General features: G+C 37.5%; 2 protein-coding genes across 2 annotated transcripts; both read right to left on the bottom strand.

Moving 5' to 3' along the window:
* Nucleotides 1-2,137: 2,137 nt before the first annotated feature.
* LOC134632318 (myoD family inhibitor domain-containing protein-like) lies at nucleotides 2,138-6,140 on the bottom strand. The gene is made up of 4 exons (XM_063480992.1): nucleotides 6,048-6,140; nucleotides 5,439-5,528; nucleotides 4,947-5,183; nucleotides 2,138-2,549 (listed from the first exon to the last, which is right to left on the bottom strand). The coding sequence occupies exons 1-4, from the start codon at nucleotides 6,106-6,108 to the stop codon at nucleotides 2,278-2,280; spliced, it is 660 nt and encodes a 219-aa protein (XP_063337062.1). The 5' UTR covers nucleotides 6,109-6,140; the 3' UTR covers nucleotides 2,138-2,277.
* A 2,942-nt stretch (nucleotides 6,141-9,082) lies between these two features.
* On the bottom strand, nucleotides 9,083-19,701 carry LOC134631793 (forkhead box protein P2-like). The gene is made up of 15 exons (XM_063480349.1): nucleotides 19,549-19,701; nucleotides 17,470-17,574; nucleotides 16,259-16,339; nucleotides 15,702-15,813; nucleotides 15,300-15,458; nucleotides 14,728-14,821; nucleotides 13,956-14,043; nucleotides 12,871-13,002; nucleotides 11,955-12,138; nucleotides 11,781-11,851; nucleotides 10,421-10,522; nucleotides 10,192-10,313; nucleotides 9,518-9,587; nucleotides 9,303-9,433; nucleotides 9,083-9,212 (listed from the first exon to the last, which is right to left on the bottom strand). The coding sequence occupies exons 1-15, from the start codon at nucleotides 19,699-19,701 to the stop codon at nucleotides 9,083-9,085; spliced, it is 1,734 nt and encodes a 577-aa protein (XP_063336419.1).
* Nucleotides 19,702-21,304: the final 1,603 nt, after the last annotated feature.

The following is a 21,304-nucleotide window of genomic DNA, read 5'->3' as shown; positions in this document are numbered from 1 at the left end:
CCAGTGATGACACAAACAGTTTGACAGTGTGGGAAAGTGGAAGTGATAAGCTTAGATTAAGCTGACAGCACCTGGGAGCGGACAAATGTGAGGCCATAGATCTATCTATCTGAGCTTGCGCATGAGCTTCATTAGTTTATGACTTACTGGACACTTTATTAGCCACAGCTTCCGACTACCCGGCTGGACTAGTTGGACCCTTCTCCCTTGGCTTAATTCTTCAACATGCAGATTCAAGAAGGTGTTTGAAACATTCCTTAGAGATTTTGATCCATATTACCACTCACCAGACCAGGCAATACTTTTACATTGTCCACTCTCTTCTATTGTAGAATTTGATGAGCTCTTGTGATTTGCACCCTTAGTTTATTGCTCTTAGCTGACAGAAGTAATTTTCTGCCGCTGATGTGATTAAGGTTCAACGTGTTATGTATTCAAAGATGCTCTTTTGCATACCTTTGTTGTAACAAGGAGTTAACAAGTTCCTGTTTCCTTCCCATCAACTTAAAGCAGCGTGGCCATTTTTCACATTTTTCACATGGCACAAACAGCAAATGGAGATTTTCTCTTTTTCAGATAATTTTCTAAATTGTAGAAGTGGTTGCGTGGGAAAAATCACAGTAAATGAGCAGTAATACAAGATCTTCTGGCATTAAGAACATGCCAAGTTCAAAGCCAGTCAAATCACCTCTGTTCCTCACTCTGATAAGCTTGAACTTTGTGTTGACCATGTCTACATGCAATGAATTGCTGCCATACGTTTGGTTGAGGGTGTGTGTTAGATATGTCTCAAATAGAGCAAAGATAGCACTCCCTCTCCCAAGCTAAGCTAACTATTTCCTCATCTCTTTATATGTAATGAATAAAAACTTTGTCAAAATATTTGAAGAAAAATTCACAGCATTGCAGACAATACTTTTACATTGTCCACTCTACTTCTATTGTAGAATTTGGTGAGCCCTTGTGATTTGTGCTGCTATAACACTGTCGGACTAACACTGTACAATTTTTTTTAGAAAGAAGCGCCGTCTCTCAAAGCCAATCAGGCATTCTGTCATTTTAATTTCATGACCTGTGCCGTCAACCAAGTTTGGTCAGAAATTATAATATGCTGTGCTAGTAGTAGCTAACAGATCAGTAACTGCTTACTGTAATGACATTACAGTTCTCAGTAACAATATTAAACTATTATATTACAGTTAAAATTATGTTGTTACTTGCATTACAAATGTCCTTCAGTTATCTGAACTAGTGCTACAGTCAATTTCATTTCAGGTGCAGGAGGTCAAAATGGTGGAGTAGTCTACAACTTTGAGGAGTGGAGATATGAACATGGATTTTATTTTTATTTCAAGAAAGGATAAGAGCATTAGGGACATGCAAACTGTGTTCAGGACAGAAACAGCAGCAAAAATATTAATACAAGAACTTCAGGTCTTTGCAACCTGCTGCAGACCAGATGTTAAGACAAAGCTAGCAAAAAAAAAAAAAAACCCAGGATGTTAAAGACTTCTTTCTACCTGTTCATGTTTCTAAAGCAGACTCGCTTCGGGGATCGCTCTGAAGTGTCCTTTGGGCTGGTTTTCAACTTTGCTTTCTGTTGTTGTATCTTGGTCCTTATTAGGATTGGGATTAGTGTTGGTGTGTTTGTGTTAGTGTGCGGTTTATATTGTTAATTTGTCATTATGTTGCAGCATGCATCATGTCATTTTACAAAGAATTAGGAAAGTAATGTAACGACTAGTGTAACATATTACTTCCTACAGCAAGGACTAGGTAACATAAAAGTAATGCAGCTTTACGGAAAGGTTATGTGTAATGTATTGCTTTAGTTACAACCCCAACACTGGCAGTGGTAGTCTCCAAGATCTGTACAAAGTCGTTGAAGGAGTTCCCTTTTAAATGTGGCCAGCAGCCGTGCTGGTGTCCCCTAAATTTCAGTCTTTATGCCAGCCTAAGCTAAAGGACTCTTGGGTCTTTTTCATTGATTCAACTTCTAATATATCATGAAGAAACCCATTTTTACTGTTGTTTTTTTTCCCAATTGCACAACTGTTGTTGTTGTTTTGTTTTTTATCTGGCATACCAAGAATATTTCATTCACTTAAGACGAGCAGCATCAAATCAGAGAAAAAATATTGACTCATCACATCTCACATTTACTCATATGTTTACATCATGGTTAATAAAATGATAGTTAATCAAAACCAACATCAGTATACTAATAAATCCCACATTAGTGTTACTTTCTCTTATTGGCCCACAGTCTTTAGTGTCCTAGCTGCGATGGCAGATCTCGCAACACTCCAGACAAAACTCGAGACACTCGGTTGGCTCGCAGCAGGACTCGAACAATACGGAGTGGCAGTGGGCGTGGCAGTTGAGCTCCTCCACGGGAACCTCCTGAACGGCTGAACAGCAGCGGGTGCACGCGTGGCAGCAGGAGGAGCAGAGGGCGTGAAGGCATGACGAGCAAGCCTCCATGAGACCCAGGAGCAGCACGGAGCAGTGGCACCACAGGCACGCCAGCAGCAGGTGAAAGCACGTGTCTGCAAAGAACACACGCAAAATCAGACACAAAACAGATTCAGCAACGTTCATCACGTGAGGTCAAACATGTTGTGTTCTAAGAGCTTGCCGCATCCCATCACAAACTGGGATTAACGACTCTATTAACCCTAAATTAATCTCTCACATGTTTGTTTGCAGTGGCAGCTGAAAGTTGAAAGATAAACTATTCTGCCGCAATGATCAAGTGTGATTGTGTTTACTTAATCACAGAGCTTTGTTCAGTCCTCGGGGGAAAATAAAAAAGGCCGCAGAGGGCTTCCAGTGATGAACAACAACTAGGAAGGAGCTGTCACATGATAATTGTGCCGCTTCCTAAATTAGGTGCAGATGAAATTGCATACATTAACCCCACCAGTGGGTTACAGGGCGTCTCTCGCGATCCCAACAGTTGTATTGTTACGAAGCTAATGTTTTCATCCTCACACGGACTGGATAGCATGTGATATCATGCAAATCAAGCTGTTTTATCCTGTTTACTGAAGGAAATAAATGAAAAGGAGGCGGCAGAATTCCCTGGGGAGTGGGGTTGAGCGTTTTCCTGCTTAGCCGCCTGAATTATACACCCCCCACCTATAACTTATGGTAATACTTGTGCGTAGATGAAAATGGAGCATTATCTGTGGCTACTGTATTGATTTAATGAGTAACTTCATAGAGATAACAACATGAACACAATGATAAACAAGGAGTGGCCCATTGCACACTTGGAGAAAACAAGAGAAAGTGCAGCTTTAAAGTCTTTCAGCAAAACTTGAAACAGCTAAATTTGTATAGAAAGAGCCACTTTTATCTTCTTTGGTAACTCATTTGAATGTAAACTATATTGCCAAAAGAATTCACTCAGCTGCCTTCACACACATATGAACCTGACTGCCATCCCTTTCTTAATCCATAGGGTTTAATGTCATGTAGGCCCACCCTTTGCAGCTATAACAGCTTCAACTCCACTGGGAAGGCTGTCCACAAGGTTTAGGAGTGGGTTTATGGGAATTTTGGGCCATTCCTTCGTTCTTCACTGTATTTGTGAGGTCAGACACTGATGCTGGATGAGAAGGCCTGGCCCCACTCTTAAATCATCCCAAACAAACGTGCTTAAACATTAAGAGCTTTTTAGAGCGAACCATTCTTTCACAAATGTTCGTAGAAGCAGTCTGCATACCTAGCTGCTTTACTTTATACACCTGTGACCAGAGACTGGGAGTCTGATTACTTTTTTCGAGTAATGAGCAAAGTATTACTATTACTATTGCAAAAAAACTAATTAGATTACTCTTACTTTCCTGTAAGCAAAAAATGTTTTTGTCAAAAAAATGACAAAAACACAAGTGTCCGCTGTACACTTGCGAAGAAAACCTCTTTCTGCAGCGAAAAATTAAACTTCAAATCTGAGCAAGCACCTAGCACGCTGCCACGGGAATGTGAAATTCATAGAGAAAGCCCCGGATCCTCCCACTGACATGACCGTTGTAGCACCTGGCAAACCTCCACTGGCCCCACTCCTGCTAAACAAGTGAAAACAGACTTAGTGCTGCTGAATCTTTGATTTTATTTATTTTTTGGTGTGTTTTACTTGCATCTATTTGAAAGAGTGAGTGTAAACACAAAAGATTATTTTATTTTAGATCCTGGAATATACAGAAAATAGGTTTAAATGTAATAAGTTTTAAAAAGAGACTTTTTCATTTGATTACATTTTATATGATGGATTATGCAGAAAAAAATAGAACTGGACTGAAAGGTCTATTGCTTTATAAAGTATTCAGGTTGTAAATCATGTTTTTAAAAAGTAACTAAGTAATAAAGTAACTAATTACTTTTGAAAATAAGTAATCAGTAAAGTAAGGGGATCACTTTCTGGGAGAAGTAATCAGTAACTAACTACTATTTTCAAGTAACTTGACCAACACTTCCTGTGACCATGGAGGGTTACGGGTGAATTTAATGATTTGGATGGGTGAGTGAATACTCACTTGGTAATAATAAGTAAGTAAGTAAGTAAAGTTTATATATATTGTGTCTATCAATCTCTTCCTGACTTAACTGTATATTCTCAGTTTATTAGCTTAATCAATTCCTCAGATTAAAAGTGAGAACAGACAGATGTCACAATATAACCATATAGAAGCAGTAATATAGAAAAAAATGAATATTTTTACTGTGTAATAACTTTTGATATTGTGTATGTTAATATCACAATTATTATTGTCTTAGTCCAGAAATACAGAACTTGCCTTGTCTTGGAAAGGAAAATTGATCTGCTAGCGTATTAAAATTGCTTACTGTGTGTATCAAAATAAACGTTACAGTTTGTACTTTCGGTTCACATCGTCATTGTTCTTTACATTATGTAAATTAAGTCATACTATAGAACTTACCAGCAGGTGTAGCCGCAGTTTGGTGTGATCCAGCCGCAGCACCTGTCTCCCTTCTCCTTTTACTGCTCCTGCTGCCGCTGTGCACTGACAACCTGGAGCCCTGCAGTCTGTCATCTGGAGCTGTGAGGCCACACCGTGGACACACGGGCTTCTGCTGGTGGTCAGATGTATGTTTCTTAAACGCTGCTGCCTCCTGTGAGGCCTCTGCTGGTGGAGAAACAGCAGGCAGAGGCTGAGCTGGAAATGGAAGGATCAACTCGTGAGATCGTTGCAACTAAATGCTGAATGAAACAGTTTTCTGGCACATGTCGTTATATGTCTGTCTTTATCATTAGTTATAATTTGATTAAGTATTTCAATGATTAATTACAATGTGAATTAAACAGGAAATTTCTTAGTTTACACGTTCTCAATAACCTGATCAGTCAGCGTAACAATGAATTTTTGTTACTGTATTCTTAATGCTTCGCAGGTCTCTTTGTTTCCACTTACAGCTGATAAGATCAGTGGTGATGGTATTTCCTCTGCTAACAGGGTCACCCACTGAAAGGATTTCCTGGGCTGATTTTAGAGACGCGCTACCTTGAGACACAAAAAGAAAGACAAGTTAGATGTTGAGTTGGTAAAAAGGCAAAAAACTCTATCGTGAATGCACTCAGCTCTTATATATTTGCCAGAATATTTCAATATTTGACAAATGTAATGGAAACTTCTTAAGTTGTGAGCTCTTATTGCTGTCCCATATTGCTTTATTGTGTCCAAAAAGCTTTTGACCCTTTGCCCATTTTGTGGAGAAACACTAAAACCTTTAAATACGGAAAAATAGAAATCCTTACAAATAGTGAACAGAGGAACCAAATGTTTATCCTTGTTTCTGTATTGGTTGAGAAAAACTATAAAACCTTGCACCTCCACCCTCACACCCTTTCTCTTGATTTCTTAAAAATTACACCATTGTTTACATATGCTAATTAGGAAAAAGAGCGAGACTTTTGTCAATGTCCATCAAAAATCCAAATATCTACTCAGACTTAACATCCTATTAACATAACTGTAAGTTAGTTGAATTATTTGTTTTTACATCACAACATCTGCACTTACCTTTAGTCTGGCTTGTTTTTTGCTCCTCCCCATCCACAGATAAGTGCTCTCCTGGTAACATGTCTGGTATACATGACTGCTCAGGATCCTTCTTACGCTTTGTTCACTCGATCTCCTCCTTCACCCTCTGGCTTCTGTCCACACCAAAGGGTCAGGAAACCTCCACCAACACCCAACATGCCGACATGAGTCACCGCTCAGGAGGCTTTTAGCTGTGCTCTTTGTGTGTGTGTGTTTTGTTGTGAGTTAATAACAATCCCCTTCCCAACAGAGCGGCTGTGCCAAACATTGCTGATCACAGAGCACAAAGAAAGCCGAGGCCTTGCTGAGTGACTTCAAGTTGCTTTCTCTGTTCTGCTTTTAGTCACCTAACACAATGGAGACACATACCCCATGAGTGTGTCAGCTGAATACTGTGTATGTTCTCTTGCCTCTTTCTCACACAAGCCAAACCGATAAAAGTTGTCTGCTGTCTAGCTTTTAGTATGCATAACATAGTAATATTTCCCATGTGAGATGAGAAGATGCCACTAATTTCAAGAAAAGTCATATTTTTATGTGTGCCATAAAGCAGGATATTTTCCTGTTTTGTCCATTGCTCTGTTTACCTTTCACAATTGTTCAAATACCTTAAAATGTAAAAAGAACAGAGTAAAAAGTCAACATTTGTCATTGACAAGCCAACATTCAGTCCTGAGCCTGACATGCTTGTTTTAATCCTAAGAGCTTCTGTGGAGAAACAGAGCGTTTAAGCTGCCAGCTTTGTTTTTTTTTTTTTAAATCTCCAATCATTCATTTCATCAGGACCAGGGGTTTTAATCATTACCAATAAGGTGGTTAAGCCAAGAAGCTGCTCAGAACATTTTTATGACATTAAGTTTCTTTTTAATGACTTTAGATGCAATCAGTGTGTAAAATCAGTGTGTAAATGTCTGGCATCATTTCTGAATTGTGATTTTTTTTCAGCTGTTTAACTTATTTGTTAAGAGATGGTTAATTAGATAGAAACATTTTGAGAATATCCTTTTACTTTTTCTTTTCACACCAAAAGAAAACTTTTTAAAATTCAGATATTTCAAAGATTTTACATTTCTGGCTCACAAGATCAATTTAGACTAAAATAAAAATAAATTGCTTAAACTTGACTTGAAAATTGAGCTTGACAGTTTCTGGTGTGTAAAGATTTGCCACATCATTGCATCGTTGGATTTAAAAGATGAAATCAGTAATAAGCAGTTTAAATACATTTAAATCTTTGTATGTGGAGATATTGTTTTTCCCGCAGAAGAGAACTTCGCGAACAGAACGAGCACATGTGCGACAGCATCATCATTACCCACTGATGAGAAGATGAACAGAGACCGGCCTTTTTGGAGGGGCTGTTGATTAAGTGCTGTCAAAAGTGCTACATTAAAAAACATGCTGACTGGCCCGCCTCGCAGTGAGTATATGGCACATCAAAGCAACACATAAGTGAAGCTGTTGAAGTTGTCTAGCACCATGCTAACTTTCAGTCAGTACGCACACGGCACGGAGGCAATCAGAAGAAAATGTCATCTAATAGGCTGACAGCAAATCAAAGCAAGACCCGAGAAGGAACAGCAAACCTAAAGTTAACATGTTATCAGCAAAGACAATTACTGACAATAGTCAAAACAGGGAGCCTTTTGTTCTGTGTTTGGTTGTGAAGTCTACAGTCACAGCTTCACTTCAGGGTGTGTATCAGTTGATGACACAATGTTGGGAGTGTTTATTTTATTATTTTAATTTGTGATAATTTAACAGGGATTGTAGCTGAGACCTCTTATCAGTGATCTTTAGGAGACCATAGAGAAAAAAAGTAAAATATAATATATTCATATAGTAATATAGAAAATACTTATTTCAGGGTATGGTACTATGATGTAAGTGAATGCAGAAGTTATTTTACTGTCTTTATGGAAATTTAATTAGCTTTATCTAATTTTGAAACACTTAGCAGTACTGTGAAATCTATGTAAAAATTAAAGTTATATGTTAAAATGTTATGTAATGGTTGTACTGACAGGGGCTGCAGGCATTTTTTGAAACAATGGTTTGGAGAAACCTCACAGTGTTTAAGTTACAAGTACATGCACCATGTCAAACAAATCCAAACATGACACTACAAATTTGCCTTTTTTTTTTTACTTTGTATAAATCAGCATTAAAAATACCCAACGCATGGGTGTTACATTTTTAAGTATGCAAGTTGATAACTGAAGGAAAAAGCATAATGTTGCACAGCCTTATAAATACAACATTAAACTATTATATATATTTTTTTATTGTTAAATGTTGGACACAAGCCTACAGACTGACACATCTTTACACACATTATACAGACCGTGTTCTCAATAACAAAAACAGAATCTTTATTTCAGTATACAGACCCTCATTTAAAAAAAACTGACCTGTGAAAATCAGATATTTTCTATCAATAATCATAACAGAGAAAACAGAAGAAACAGTGCACAACGAATGCTTTTCAGTTATTTAAAAGTGTCTTTGAGACACAAACTATTAACAAACATTATCAACAATCATTTTCTATATCATCATAAATAATTAATACAAAAGCGTACGGGTTGTTTTTGGTGAAAAATCACAAATTGTTCTAAATTGTTGCCATTTTCTTGGCAAGATGTCCGTTAGAAAGTCAAACAAAACAAACAAACAAACAAAAAATACTATTATCCTAAGAAATGCGACTAATCTCGGTCACCTTTAAATGCTATCAATTTGTTACATGTCAGAACTGTTTGATATTTGAATAATAACTGTTATTAAGATATACAGTCCAATATTTAAATATTTGATAAAAGTATTCCCAGCACAGAGACCACAAGTGGCACTATATTCTACTTTCTTTTGCTGTTTGGCTGAAATTGAGGAGAAATTGAGGCTGCTCTAATCTGTCTCAAAGCTAAATTTACTTTATTACATTTGCAGATGAATAGAAAATATTCTAAATGGTTTTAATGCTGATTTTACTGCTTTTATTAACAGTCAAAGAGTCATTCAAGGTCAAACAAATGCCCTCCATCATTTTCACTCATGTCTGGCTGCAGACTGACTGGTTTCACTGTGTGTATCAGACATCCTTGGTCATTGACCTTCAGCTCTTTGTCTTCAAGGAAAAGCGGCCTGTAAGAGGTTAAATAGAAAAGACATCAAACTTCAGAGTTATATCACTGAATTTTTTTGGAGTGAATTTTATATCAAAGCTAAACTCACGGCTGGACGCGAGGAGAGAAGTTTTGGTTTCTGTGGCTGTCAGCCATGCTGCTCTTTTGTATTTGACTCTTTGAATTTCCTCTTACGTTGTCTTTCTTGAGTCCTGGCAGTGACGCCTCTGCCAGTGCGGTCTGAAAGGAAAAGTGAGCATAAATGAAAGAGTGGCCATGCCCCCAACCTGTTAGCACTCCTGCGTTGAGAATGCATTGGCTCACCTGCAAGCCAGAATTCATTAGGGTCCCAAAACCTGCACTGGAGGAAATACTTTTCATCAGTGATGGATTTCTGCAGATAATAGAAAATAACAGATAACAGCAATGAAAATTCATAATGTATTTAACAAATGAATAGGAGTAAAGGGCCTCTACTGAATGGAATTTTGAATTTTCCAACCACATTTATCTATATTTTAAAGATTTTTGAGAATTTTTTTAAAGTCAACATTACCATCATCGGATTTGAGTGATAAAGGAGAGAGATCAGATTGGAATTTATGGATTGATTTCAACTTAAATTCCAAAGCCATGATTCCTGGAAATGCTAAAAATGTAACTTTTGTCTCCATTAATATTGCGCCGTATATTTCACAGCAATTTTCAATGAGACTCAGTTTTAAATAAATCACCTGCAGAGATGTCTGTCTTTAAAATAAGGAAACTAAACCTTTCCTTTTGGTTTTTGATGATACTTAGCACTGTTGTCCATAAGGCTGAATATAAATTTGTGAATTTACAAACAGCAGAAGTTTGTGGTGACTCATGCTAAAGCTGTGTTTTGTGATTAAAATGTGATATTTTGATTATTGTGTAATTAATTATCATTATATTTATGAAATATGTACAGATACCCTGATGGCGGCACTGCGATAAACAAGGAGGATCTACTGTACCCTGTGATCTTCTGGGATCGCCTCCTCTGGTATTCCACCTCATCCACAGTCCACACCGCACCTTTCACATTCTCCACGCGCACGAAACACTTGTGCAGGCTCAAGTTGTGTCGAACTGCATTCTGATCCAGATGAAATCAGAGTGAGGAAGATATTTCTGAATGCATGCTGCATGCATCGGGTATGACACACAGTGGGATACAGAGTTAATCATCTGCAGGTGGGATACCTTCCAAGTGGCGGCGTTGCGTCGGAAATAAGCAAATGTCCTTGTGAACCAGTTGTATATCTCGTTGAGGGTTAGTTGCATGTCTGATGCTTCCATGATAGCCTGTAGATGGAAAGGAAATAATACACTGTAGCACAATACAGGATCAAATTAAGGCCTTCACTAGTTTAGCGAAGGCAAGGAACAAAGATACGGCTTTTGTGTTTGTTTTAATTTAAGGAATCACCAATTCTGCAAAAATAATGCTCTAGTAGAAACAGATGCATGTTTTTGTATCAAGATTCACACTTTAATGCTACGAAAATGTTGAAAAAAATCAATTACAGATATTTCACAACCCTGCAGGTGAGCATGTATCTGGACCAGAAGGAGACTCCTGACATTTACTGCTTCCAGATATTTTTGAAGCACCCTGTGATCTATTAGATGTCTCACATGGTTACAAAGTATGAGCTGGTATGACTGCTTGGATTCTCTGGCATGAGTCTGCTAGTTGCTCCAAAGTGCAGGACGCAATGCCTTTGGTGAGGGAACTTTTACACTCCAAGCTCCAAACAGAAATGTAAAACCGACCTTTAATTGGACTCTTAATTGAAGTAGGCAACTACTTCCTTCTTTTTATTTACTTACTTTATTGTCTTTTTTATTGTGCTTAATCATTTCTATCCAGTTTTTTTTTTTACTCAGTTAATGATTCTTCTTCACACTTATTTTATCGACGTATTTAAAGTGTACTTGCACAGTTTTTACATTTTGTGCAATAGCAAAACAACATATAACACACTGTGACTCCACATGAGACATCAAAAATGTAAATGCATTGGTTAACTACACACACATATATGACATTTAATATACAAACATCAACCTAATACAATTTTTTACACACACACACACAAACAGAACAAAATTTCTAAACTTACATATACAAACCGAGGTTAAATATATAAAAGATATAAAAAGAAAAACACAAACAAGCACATTTTTTGATGTCAGGTGGATAAAAATATTGAAAATTAAATGTTTTATTCTGTTTTATAACATTATTCTGTCTTATAGTTAACTAGTGAGTCATGTGTAAACTATTTTTACTTATTAATCAGTTGTAAAAAGGCCTCATGTCAGTTTTTTCCATATTCACGCTCTAAAACCAGCTGACTGCTAAAACAACAGGAAAACATTCATATTTAACTTGATAAAAACTTCAAACACTGACTGAAAATTGTATCACTTGAATCAAGTTATTCAAATAAATATGCAACATAGAGATTCCATGAAAACATTGTTTATCCATCAATACGGGACCAGCAAATACAAAATAAAAGAAGGTGAATAGAAAATTTAAAAAAATCTGTCATACCTGTCGAATCAGTGTGGCATAGGTGAAAGGTGGTCTGAGATCAGTGTTTTTGTAAAGTTCATATTCATTTTCTGAAACAAGAAGAAAGCAGAATAAAGAAAAAGCAAAGTAAAAAATCTGGAACGAGCTGCTGTGTGTTGAGCAGCTTAAACAAGTGGCCAGGTTACACTTCACCTGAAGACAGCGAGTAGACCAGAGGGTGATTACGACGTCTCATAGGCCCAACGCCTGACGTGTGAGAGGGGAACTCTTTCTCACACCCCTGGGATGGAGTGCCAACAGGATCTAGAGGTCGAGGGGATACCTGGGCTGGGTCTGATGGTCTCAGCGAGGGCAAGCTGTTGGTGACTGAAGTGAGCTGAGAGTGACAAAAGCATGAAGTTAACAAAGGATCGAGAGCAGCGAACACTCTGACAGGGAAACAAAACAGAGTGGGAGATTCATAACAGGGTGTAACGGAGCGATTGGATTCGCCTCTTCAGAGGTGATTCCTCTAATATCACAATAAGGAGGAAGCCAATTATTGTTAATTATAGGGTGAAATTGTTTGGTGGGTGTTGTGATTATGGCGCAATATTTGCAAGATTAACAAATGATTAGCTCCCACATTATCACAGCACGTCTGTGCCAACAGCTGGACAGGAGAGGAGAGGAAGCACTCTGTACATTTAGTGTCCTCGCTTTGAAAAAGCACCGAGGGCTCCGCAAAGTAAAAGAGAAAAGATCAAATTAGAGCCATAGTCAAAAGGTGCTTTGTAAACTTTTTCAAAAAATGAATTTGTGTTTCAATTTGATAAAATATTTCTTACCAGGACTGTCATCCCACATAGCATTGCCTCAAAGCTGTGTTTTGGGGTTTTTTTGTTCCTAAGGAAATGTCAGCTTGCTTTTGCAACTCATTCAACTGTAAAAGTTCAACAAGTCAATTACAGCCTGGCAGTATCTTCATCAGCGCTAGAAGAGATGAGGGTGAAGCCAGATGTGCTGTTTTCTCCACATATTTGGAGTTTCCCCCCCGTAACGCCGTAAATATCACGGCTCATTTACTCGACCTGTGTTGTTTGCGCAGCTATTACTGAACGCTGCCTACCTGCGGGCCGCACGGGTCAGCAGCCGTGTCGGACTGTGGCGACTGTGCAGGCGCCGAGAGCGATTGAGCTTCTAAAGATGGCAGATGCAGGTGAGCCATCATTGCCTGCAGACGCTGCCGTTCTTTGCAGAGCTGTAAGAGGAGATGAAGAAAGGAAGCGGAAATTGTAGTGGATGGTGTCACATTGTAATCACCAAACAGAGGTTATTGAAATGGAAGGCTGTGAACCTGACAGATCTCTGGAAGAAAGCGTTCGTTCTGTGTCAAACACCAGGAAAAGCACAGCAGGGGCTGAATGTTGCATGAGGATTTAGCATAAACAGAAAGGTTTCTAGATAGTCGAGCATTGGAGAAATTAATCAAGTGTTTCTTGTTTGAAGTGACTGCAGACAAGCCTTGCTCCAAATATAAACTTTTTTTTTTTTTGGTTGGGTTGGGCATATATAAAGTATATAGAAAAATCCTCTTATCTCATGCATAATATCAGGTATCACCCATGTTTTAAATTATGACTGTATCATCATCTCAGTTCATCATTCAGTCTATAGAATATTACACATTTTGATGACGTAGCAACTAATCCCCCTCATGATCCATAACAATTTAGAGGTTATTGTAACGTGCGAAGCACCGAAAGAACGCTCTGAAAGTCAAGTCAAAGTTTATTTCTAGAGCACATTTTAAAAAAACTCAGCTCACCAAAGTGCACAGGTTATACAAAATGCACATTCATCCGTAACAGTCACCAAATACATACTAAAAATCATCAAATACAATCAATTAAGTATAAAAGCTAGGGTTCTCTGCTCAACTAGAACTGAAAGCAAGAATAACTAGGTTTTCAACAGAGACGTGGGCAGCTGAAACACTGCTGAAAAGGCTCTATCTCCTCTGCTTTAAGCCTGGATTTATGAACACTCGTGCTTCTGGTTTGTAGACCTCAGTTGGAAATTGCACATAAAATGACAAAATCAGTGTTGACCTTGAGAAAATCTTAACACTGTGCAAGTTTCAATAAATCTGACAAAATTCAAGCATCACTGCTTCCTTTTCTGTCAGTGATACTTATAAGTTAGAGTCCCTACCTGAAGCTCAAGCTGCTGAACCACCTGCATCTGGACTCTGCACTGGGCTGTACTTCTGTCATCCAGAGTGTGTTCACTGCTTATGTGCCTGAAACAAATAGAGCAAATATGTTAGGAGATTTTTTTAAATGTAGAAGTAGAGGAAGAATCTTTTATCTCTTATCAAATACTGTGGATAAAACAACATTTAGATCCACACTGATGATGAAGTGAATGTTATGGGCTATAACAACAACAGTAAGTATCTAAACAAAAATAAATCAAACTCAAATCAGCTGTGTGGTTATGAATTAAAGGATTTTACAATATTTGCAGAAAGAAAAATTAAGTTTAAGTTTATTTATATTGTTATTCTCATGTCTCAATGTTCTTTTTGGTTTTGAGTGAACAGTAAACAAACAAGCAACACAAACAATAAAATCGTGTTAATTTCTAATTTTAGTTTTAAATAACTAGATTTTTTTTCACAAAGTAACATAACTAACATAATAATTAACACATTTAACTGTAAGCTGATCAAAATCATAATTTTAAAATTGTAAAGTTTGAAAGAAGTAATCAAAATGAAAAAAGCAAATCCATAACAGTGGAGCTATTATCTAATTATGTGTCTTTTCAAATGTAATCCATTTCATTAAAAAAATGTGATTACATAATTCACATATTATCCATTACTATCTGAAGATGAGGTTAAGAGATGTCAGTTATTCTGCTGCATTGTTTTCACTGCTATATGTCAAAAATTAAAAGTGTGAAGATTGTTTAAACCTACTTGATAAACTGGCTGAAGTTTTCACAGACTGACTCACAACCGGGCCAATTACACACGCCGTGACCGAAGAGGGCGTGTTTGGCAGCATGATCACCTTTAACAGTGCTGATCGAGAGAGAGCGAGAGAAGGGCCTGTCAAGATTAAAGAAACCACAGCAGACAAACAACAAAACAGCAATAAAACAGATATAAGAGTGTTTTGTTTTCTTTTCAGGTAGCAGAAATGACAGGAGAGAGGTGGCAGGGAGCACTGACAAAAAAAAGCACAAAAAAAGGATAACTATTTACTTTTGATTCGGGACGTGTACTGCAGTTACGTAAACTTTTTCTTTGCTGATCCACTTCAGGTGGCGGAACACAAAGCAAACAAACAATACAAAATACATCGTCCCCAAGGGGAATTAAAAGTGAAGTCTCAAAAGCAAACATCTCCTCACCCACACCTTGAGAGAAAAAAAAATGTCTACAGATGACAAGTCTTTGATGTTAACAGAAAAAAGGCAGTGTCACCTGAGCACTCCTGCTGCTTACAGCGAGAACAGACGGCTCTTACCTTTCAGCTCTGTGAGGACAGGCAAACTGCTGGTCATCGGCTTGTCTCCCTGGGACTTTTGCTGACATTATTTTGCCAGCGGAAGATTCTCGATTCTCTTTTATTGTGATTTTATCTTCAGTCATTCCAATTGTGAACTCTTTCCATACTTGCTGCATCTCTGCAGGGCTGAGACAAGCTAAAAGATGATTGAAAACACAAAGTCTATCAATACTCCTGCAAATAGCAAAGTAGCTGTGGTGTATTTTTCTAGCGATGTAGCATTTGTTATTCAGTGTACATTAATTATACAGAGTCCCTACTGTTCCTTCAATCTCGAAATGATGACTTAAAACACATGGTATACACAAAATGAAAGAGTTGATTTGAAGAAACTTTTTTTTAATGTATAACTTTGGAAATAGATGTAAAGAGGAGTGACCTGGAGAGAGGGCGGGAGAGGACAGCGCTGGTCTGTGCGCCCGGAGAAACTGCTGCTGTTGCTGCTGCTGGAGTTGGATGAGCTGCTGGAAGACGAGCTGGGGAGAGGAGAGCTGGAGGACGGGGAAAGAAAGCATTTCTACTGAGGTAGTAAACACTGCCCTCACTCTCTTTTGCCATACCAGAGTGAGACCAGTCAGTCCATTAAAGGTCAAATCTGGTAGATGTTTAGATATTGATTCTGAGCTTTTAAGGTTGGAAAAGCATAATTTTAAGTCAGGTGATATCACCATTTAATGATAACGTTTAATGACTTCATCAGATGCTGAAATGATTTTAAAATAAAAGCCCAAATCCACATACTATTTCTGTTCAAGCTCAGATGTCAAAATTCTTTCAAAATAAAAGGCCAAATCCATTCACTATTTCACTTTAATCTCTACAACCAGAGAAAGGAAAAGAAATAAATATTTATTTTTTATATGTGTATCAATCTTCAACAATAGGATATCCTCCAAAAATATATAGGTGTGTAATAGTCTAGCCTGAGACTCTTACCTCTTTGATTTTCTTACTGGACTGTAGCTGAAGCAGCTGAATCTGTTGTTGCTGCTTCTTGTAGAACTCTTTCAGGTGATGCTATCAAAAAATGTAGCATTATCACGATCATTTAGACACTTATAACTGCTACTGGTAGAAATGTTTGTTTGTTTTATTTATTTTAGGCTGCCTCACGTTTGCCAATCTTAGGTGTGTGGTACAATTTCAGTATTTGGTATATTACAGAAGGTGGAAAGAATGACAAAAAGGTTTTTACTGAAGATAGAGATTTACAGACACACTAGCTGGGTATAGGCACTGTCTGATATTAAACTTGTTCAAAGACTGCGTGCTTAAGCATTAAAACACTTTAACCCAGGCAAACTCTTTATAAAAATCATGATTCTTTGTTGTTTCCCTGCTACAAGAGGAGAATAAATAACAACAAAGCAACAACAACAGAAACCACAGAAGAAAGGGGTCATAGGCTAACATTGTCATTTTAAACACTGATATGTTGGTGATATGATGATACTAAGCCAAAATTAATACATTCTATTTAATGAGATGGAGTTAAACCTTAGTGGAGAAAGTCTAGGTAACTCAAAAGGTTGAGTTAAAATCCAGAAGTGCAGGCCTTTTTAATTATTTTTTAATAATTATACCTTTTGGTTCTCCTAGTATAAGTCATAATGTGCTAGCACTAGCACTTTTGCACTTTATCTAATGTTAAATATGTATTATGACATTTAGTAAGCTGCTGTGTTATTGTTGTATTATTATTATTATTATTATTATTATTATTATTATACATATTGTTTGATTGGTTGACTTTGGAACACCAGTTTGCTTTGGAATGACTAACTTACAAATTAGCTCACCTTGATAGCTTTAAGCTCATGTTAATCATGGCCTCAGTCTAAATCATTTTGCAGTAACATTAACTCAAATATCTAACCTTATAACCACATTGTATTCTCATTGTCATAAGTTCCCATTGATAAGAGTTTTGTAGTTTTTTAACGCTTGTTAGCTAAGTGACGTCTCTTAGCTAGTAAACTAGGCTAAATTAACAACAATCATAATAATAATTATATGTATATGCAAATAATAAATAAACAAATAAATAGTTGTTAAAGTAGCCAATTTACAAACTTTGCTGTGTTATGTAAGTCATGTTTATCAAACACCACCACCCTGACATGTATATATGTTAACTGTGCGTATACCTGCTGAAGCAGAAGGGCTTGCTGCTTCTGGTGGATCAGAGCCTGCAGCTGGTTGGGAGCCAGAAACTGCTGAATCTGCTGCGGGGCCATCATAGCAAGAAAGACCTCAAAGAAGAAGAGGAAGGACAACATTTTAAAGGACAGTCAGGAGTGCAGTCAAAACAATAACTGAGACAGAGTGTCAGGTGATAAACAGTAATAACCATCAAATGGGAATCTTTCCAATTACACAACAGTGTTGTCAACCTTTTGTGAACATCATCATGCTGGATTGTGTCACTGACCCAAAATGAGACTGGAGATAGGCTGACCAGTTAATTAGCAACACAATTTCAAGCTTGTTGTGGCTCCTAATAGAAGTGTATGGGTATTAATAAAGGCAAACACTCCCAGAATAATAACTGATCTGTGCTGTCACTGATAGGGTGACAAATAACAGGGCGATTGTCTCCCTTTGTAGTCACACAGAGCCTACAGCAATTACCATGACTGCATTAAGAAACAACAACATGCATATTCCACATGTTGTATTACAAACAACACATAAAAAAAAGGTGCTACTAAATGATTGTTGGGGAAAATATAATTTATTTGAATTTTGCAGTATGTGGTCTCCTTATCTATATATAAAACATCAACCGCTATATACAGACTAAGGCTGTTCTTTTGGTTTGGTAAAGCTGTCATATTGAAGTAATATCTCAGCAGCCTGCAGGATGTAATGAAAGAATGCACCAAGGACCTCAAGTTTGTAATTTTTCCACCCATCAGTCCATTGAGATGTTGCCCCCTGTGTTCAACCAGACTGAGAAAGTTAAGAGCAATAGGCATTACATGAGGAACAAGGAAGGAAGGAGGTGCAGTGGTCTTATTTAGTTCTGAAACAGCTGGCCTTTTAATTTACTGGTTGATTGGCAGAAGTTAAATCAACCATCAAGATTATGTAGACATACTTTCTCAAAAACCAGGGGGAGGACAAAGACGCTTTACCAAAATTAGCAAAGAAAAAAAAAAGCTTTAAAAAAGTTCAACTACCACTGTTAACAAAAGCAACACCCCAAAAAAAACACAAACCACACGGTGGTTATGCCACGTTTTTAAAAATATAAAAGTTTAAGACAAGACTGACAAATATATGTGTCAAACTTTTTTTGTTCTCCCTGAATGTTCTTTTGCATGTAGGTGCAGCTGGCTTCATTATCGCGCTTTAGAAATCACCGTGCATCCATTTGCTGCGTGCAGCCTGGATACAGGTAAGAAAGAAATGCATTAAAGATGAAGGTCCCTGCCTTTTATTATCAAAGGAAAAAAAACAGTTTTCTACATGAATAGTCCTTATTTGTAATATTTTTAGGGTTTTCAGATTGAAAAAAAAAATATTCATATCACAAGTTATTATTAAATTCTGAAGACCAGAATCACACTCTGGCAGACAGACAACGTTGCAACAGGATAAAGTTATTATGTCAGCTGAAAATACCCCCCCCCCAACCAAAAAATAGGATCTTTAAATATTAACACCATGCAGTTGAGTGCTGGCACAAGTTGAAGTCCAGATTTAGAAAGTGAATTAGGAGAATAGAACAGAACAAAAGTGACAAGATGACAGGACGGACTGGAGGAAACGCTGTTGCTGGCCGCTAATTAGCTCGGTTGTTTCATTGATCCCTTAGATTAAGATTACCAGGGATGGAATTGCAAGAGACAACCATAAAATTGTGTTGGGCCATGCTTATTTGCCGTTCACTTGCATCTGTTTGACCTAGGTCTGTGCACAATTATTCCTCCCTGGCTCTGACTCACAAACTAATAATGAAGGACAAACAAGAATTCTGCGTGTCAACTCCCCGCTCCCCTCAGATCTCATATGAAATCTTTGTCACTGTCAACAGAGCCGCGAGCTCTGGGTTTCGTGTCCTGCCAGAGGATATCCAATATGAGGCCATGGGGTATTTCTCTCTTGACATCTGTTTGAGGAAGAGTGTTCTGTTTTCCACTTATGAAGGAGAGGAAAGAGCTGAAGGATGAAGAAAAGGAGGATGAGGGGCACGATGAAGGAGTAGCAGGACACACACATACCTGTTTATGCTGAAGAGTCTGCCAGTCGTCGCCACTCAGAGTGCCAGCGTTCCCATTAGCGACTCTTTCCCCTCCACTACTGTCTCTGTGACTGAGGAGGCTGCTGGCTGGGTTTTGACGGGCTGTTGTGGGACTGAGAGGGGACTCTGGCATCTCAGCTAAGATCATAAAAGAAGCTGGTTATCAAAGATGTAAGCTGCAAACTTCTACTGCTATTAGAAAAAAAGAAAATCTCAAAGACAGCATGTGACTAAATGAGGACAAAGAATCTCTAATTAAAAAATATTCTTACAACCAAAACAAAAATAAAATGTTGAAAGGAAGGCCTAAAATAGGCTGAAAGATGCTGCAGATAATATTTAGAGGACTGCTGACAAAAAAATATAGATACATTTTTGACTTTCAAGTAAAGATTTCAACAATTTTAATGAACGCCAATCATAAAAAACATTAGTGCATGCTTTTTTTGACCTGTTATTGACTTCCTAACATTTAAACAATAATACCCTGTAAGATTTAATCATTTAATACCATCAAAAATCAGAATGATTGATTGTAACCGGATGTATCCAGAAAATCGATCTGTAGATTATAACATGTACAGGCATTAAAGAAAATTAGTCAACATATCTTACCACTGCACAACGGGAAAGCTAATAAAAAGCTCCCTAACAATAGTTTAAACACATATCCTGTTACATAAAACATGACTTTAAGTTTTCATATAAAGTCCTAAAATTCACAGGAAGTACAATCTAAGCTCACCTACTGAAAAAGAACAAAAGCTACGTACCGTTAAGGTGAACAGCTGAATTCAGAGCAGCCAAGAAGAGTTGGTGTCTTCAACTCAGCAGTTTGGAGTGTGGATGAGAGATAACTGATGGAGTTGTGTGACTACCTCGAGGGGAGGAGTCACAGCACTGTGAGCAGGAAAAACAATATTATAAAATCAGCCGGCACTACAAATATATTTAAAACATAAAAGTGCCGGCAAAAGTCTCCTGCAATGTTAAAAAGCTCCTCTAAAATTTTGAATTGATTAATGTTATTTACATTGTACGAATACACACATTTATAAAACATGTATTATTCACATTAGTGCATACAGCACACACAGCGTTGTGCTTCCCAGCTACCTGTTTTGTTTTTTTTTTAATCCTGACACTATTTTTCTTTGAGATATTCATAGATGTACACAGTGCAATAAGCAAAACGCCCCCTAACACACATCATTTATTGTCTTAAATGAAAAACAAAGAGTCCTTTTTACATTTCTTAGAGAAGACAAGTATAGTTTTACTTTATTTAGATATTCAGTATCTAAGACGTCTGAAAAAAGGGCTCTCTAACCACACAACTGTCAAACTCTTATCAAAGAGCTATTTACAGTTGCATCTGCACATTTGAAAAAAATAAAAAAAAAACACACAGCAGTACATAAAAACAAATAGAAGTGTTTAATTTAGCCTGCTGATGAATGCAGTATACCCTAGAGTGCAGACACGCAGCTGACAAACTGACAAATAACACCCTGAATAACTCTCGACGTGTTTGAGACAAAATAAACTTTGTGGAAGACAGTTCTGCACAATCATTATGGATTTATTTAAAAAAATGTTTACTTTCAGCATGCCACCTTTATCATATAAACATCCTTGACGAGGGTGAGGACTAAAGGCCAGACAGCCACGTCCTTGTAATTTATCTCTTGTTGGTATGAGGGATCGCAAGTCAAGGCTCAGAAACCTTTAGTTTT

Source organism: Pelmatolapia mariae, linkage group LG7 (assembly GCF_036321145.2).
Source record: "Pelmatolapia mariae isolate MD_Pm_ZW linkage group LG7, Pm_UMD_F_2, whole genome shotgun sequence".
In the NCBI taxonomy this organism is placed as follows: domain Eukaryota; kingdom Metazoa; phylum Chordata; class Actinopteri; order Cichliformes; family Cichlidae; genus Pelmatolapia; species Pelmatolapia mariae.
The sequence above is the reverse complement of the archived record's forward strand: the minus strand, read 5'-3'. Positions and strand labels throughout refer to the sequence as shown.

Bases quoted from the DNA above. Each gene is read 5' to 3' on its own strand.
- LOC134631793 (XM_063480349.1), bottom strand. From the start codon at position 19,701: ATGCCAGAGTCCCCTCTCAGTCCCACAACAGCCCGTCAAAACCCAGCC. The intron at 14,044-14,727 runs GTAGGTTTAAAC...TATTTGTTTCAG, and splicing joins AACTTCAGCCAGTTTATCAA to GCACATAAGCAGTGAACACA. The intron at 9,434-9,517 runs GTGAGCCAATGC...TTTTCCTTTCAG, and splicing joins TAATGAATTCTGGCTTGCAG to ACCGCACTGGCAGAGGCGTC.
- LOC134632318 (XM_063480992.1), bottom strand. From the start codon at position 6,108: ATGTTACCAGGAGAGCACTTATCTGTGGATGGGGAGGAGCAAAAAACA. The intron at 5,529-6,047 runs GTAAGTGCAGAT...TTGTGTCTCAAG, and splicing joins AAAAACAAGCCAGACTAAAG to GTAGCGCGTCTCTAAAATCA. The intron at 2,550-4,946 runs GTAAGTTCTATA...TGTTCTTTGCAG, and splicing joins AACTGCGGCTACACCTGCTG to ACACGTGCTTTCACCTGCTG.